The 925-nt window shown below is 50.3% G+C and overlaps 1 protein-coding gene and 1 non-coding gene across 2 annotated transcripts; one reads left to right on the top strand and one right to left on the bottom strand.

Annotated features, from left to right (window-relative positions):
* Positions 1-163: 163 nt before the first annotated feature.
* Positions 164-243, bottom strand: Pmar_PMAR003207. Its single transcript has one exon. It is a non-coding gene; the product is annotated as a tRNA-Leu (tRNA).
* A 42-nt stretch (positions 244-285) lies between these two features.
* On the top strand, positions 286-460 carry Pmar_PMAR003206 (hypothetical protein; the record flags this gene model as incomplete). Its single annotated transcript, XM_002783629.1, has 1 exon — positions 286-460. A coding segment is annotated over one exon (175 nt), but the record flags the coding sequence as incomplete, so codon positions are not given.
* Between the last annotated feature and the right edge of the window lie 465 nt (positions 461-925).

The raw sequence follows: 925 nt of genomic DNA, 5'->3' as shown, positions 1-925 counted from the left end.
AGAGGCATAGGCTGGGCGATACTCTGGGAAAAGGTCAAGGATGTGGTCGTGAGGACGCTGGTCATGTGCGAGCATATGATGAACTCCCAGGTGAGCGTTGCGACCCCTCAGAAATGGTAGAATATGCATGATAGGACTTACATGGAGCAAGTGATGAAATGTCTGACAGCTGTGGGGTTCGAACCCACGCCCTTTCGGACTGGCGCCTTAAGCCAGCGCCTTAGACCACTCGGCCAAACTGTCGATGGAATTTGGTGTTGACAGTCGACTTGTTTTCATCCTGAGGCTTCAAGGTCAACTCATTTGAGCTGTATGGCTTCGACGTTATCTTCGACGAGTCCCTCCGTGCTTGGCTACTCGAGGTGAACTCAAGTCCGAGCATGAACTTAGACACTCTGCTGGATGAGAGGATCAAAGTTGCACTGATAAGGTACGGGACAAGCATCTTCGGCATCCGCTGGTCTATACCACGCGGCAAACTCATCGTATGGACTTATAATAGCATTCTCTCGTTACTTCAAAACGGAACTGTCTCAGTTCTGGAAGCATTCAATGTTGTCACGCAACAGAGGGGATTCGGAGTTTTGCCGAGTATATGGCTACGATTAAAAGTGTGATTCACGATGTCAATTCCATCGTTTCAAAGTTGATGCAAGACTTGCACTGCAACCCGATTGAACACATACCCAACTTGCGCATGCGTGCATTCACTCTCAGAGACACAATCGGTGTAGTGGATCCCATCCCGTTCGATCGAAGAGCAGTGATGGAGGTCCTATCACGGAGACTCAAGCCGCCTACTAGAGAGGGAATTTGTGCCACCAAGCCGAGCCGACGCCCGCTTGGCATGAGCGTGGGCTTCCACCACTCAGTCACAACTCGGCAAAGGTTCCTTCATGGTAGATGACCACCGAGCAAATAAATT

This window comes from Perkinsus marinus (genome assembly GCF_000006405.1).
Source record: "Perkinsus marinus ATCC 50983 genomic scaffold scf_1104296936930, whole genome shotgun sequence".
Taxonomy (NCBI): Eukaryota; Perkinsozoa; order Perkinsida; family Perkinsidae; genus Perkinsus; species Perkinsus marinus.
The sequence above is the reverse complement of the archived record's forward strand: the minus strand, read 5'-3'. Positions and strand labels throughout refer to the sequence as shown.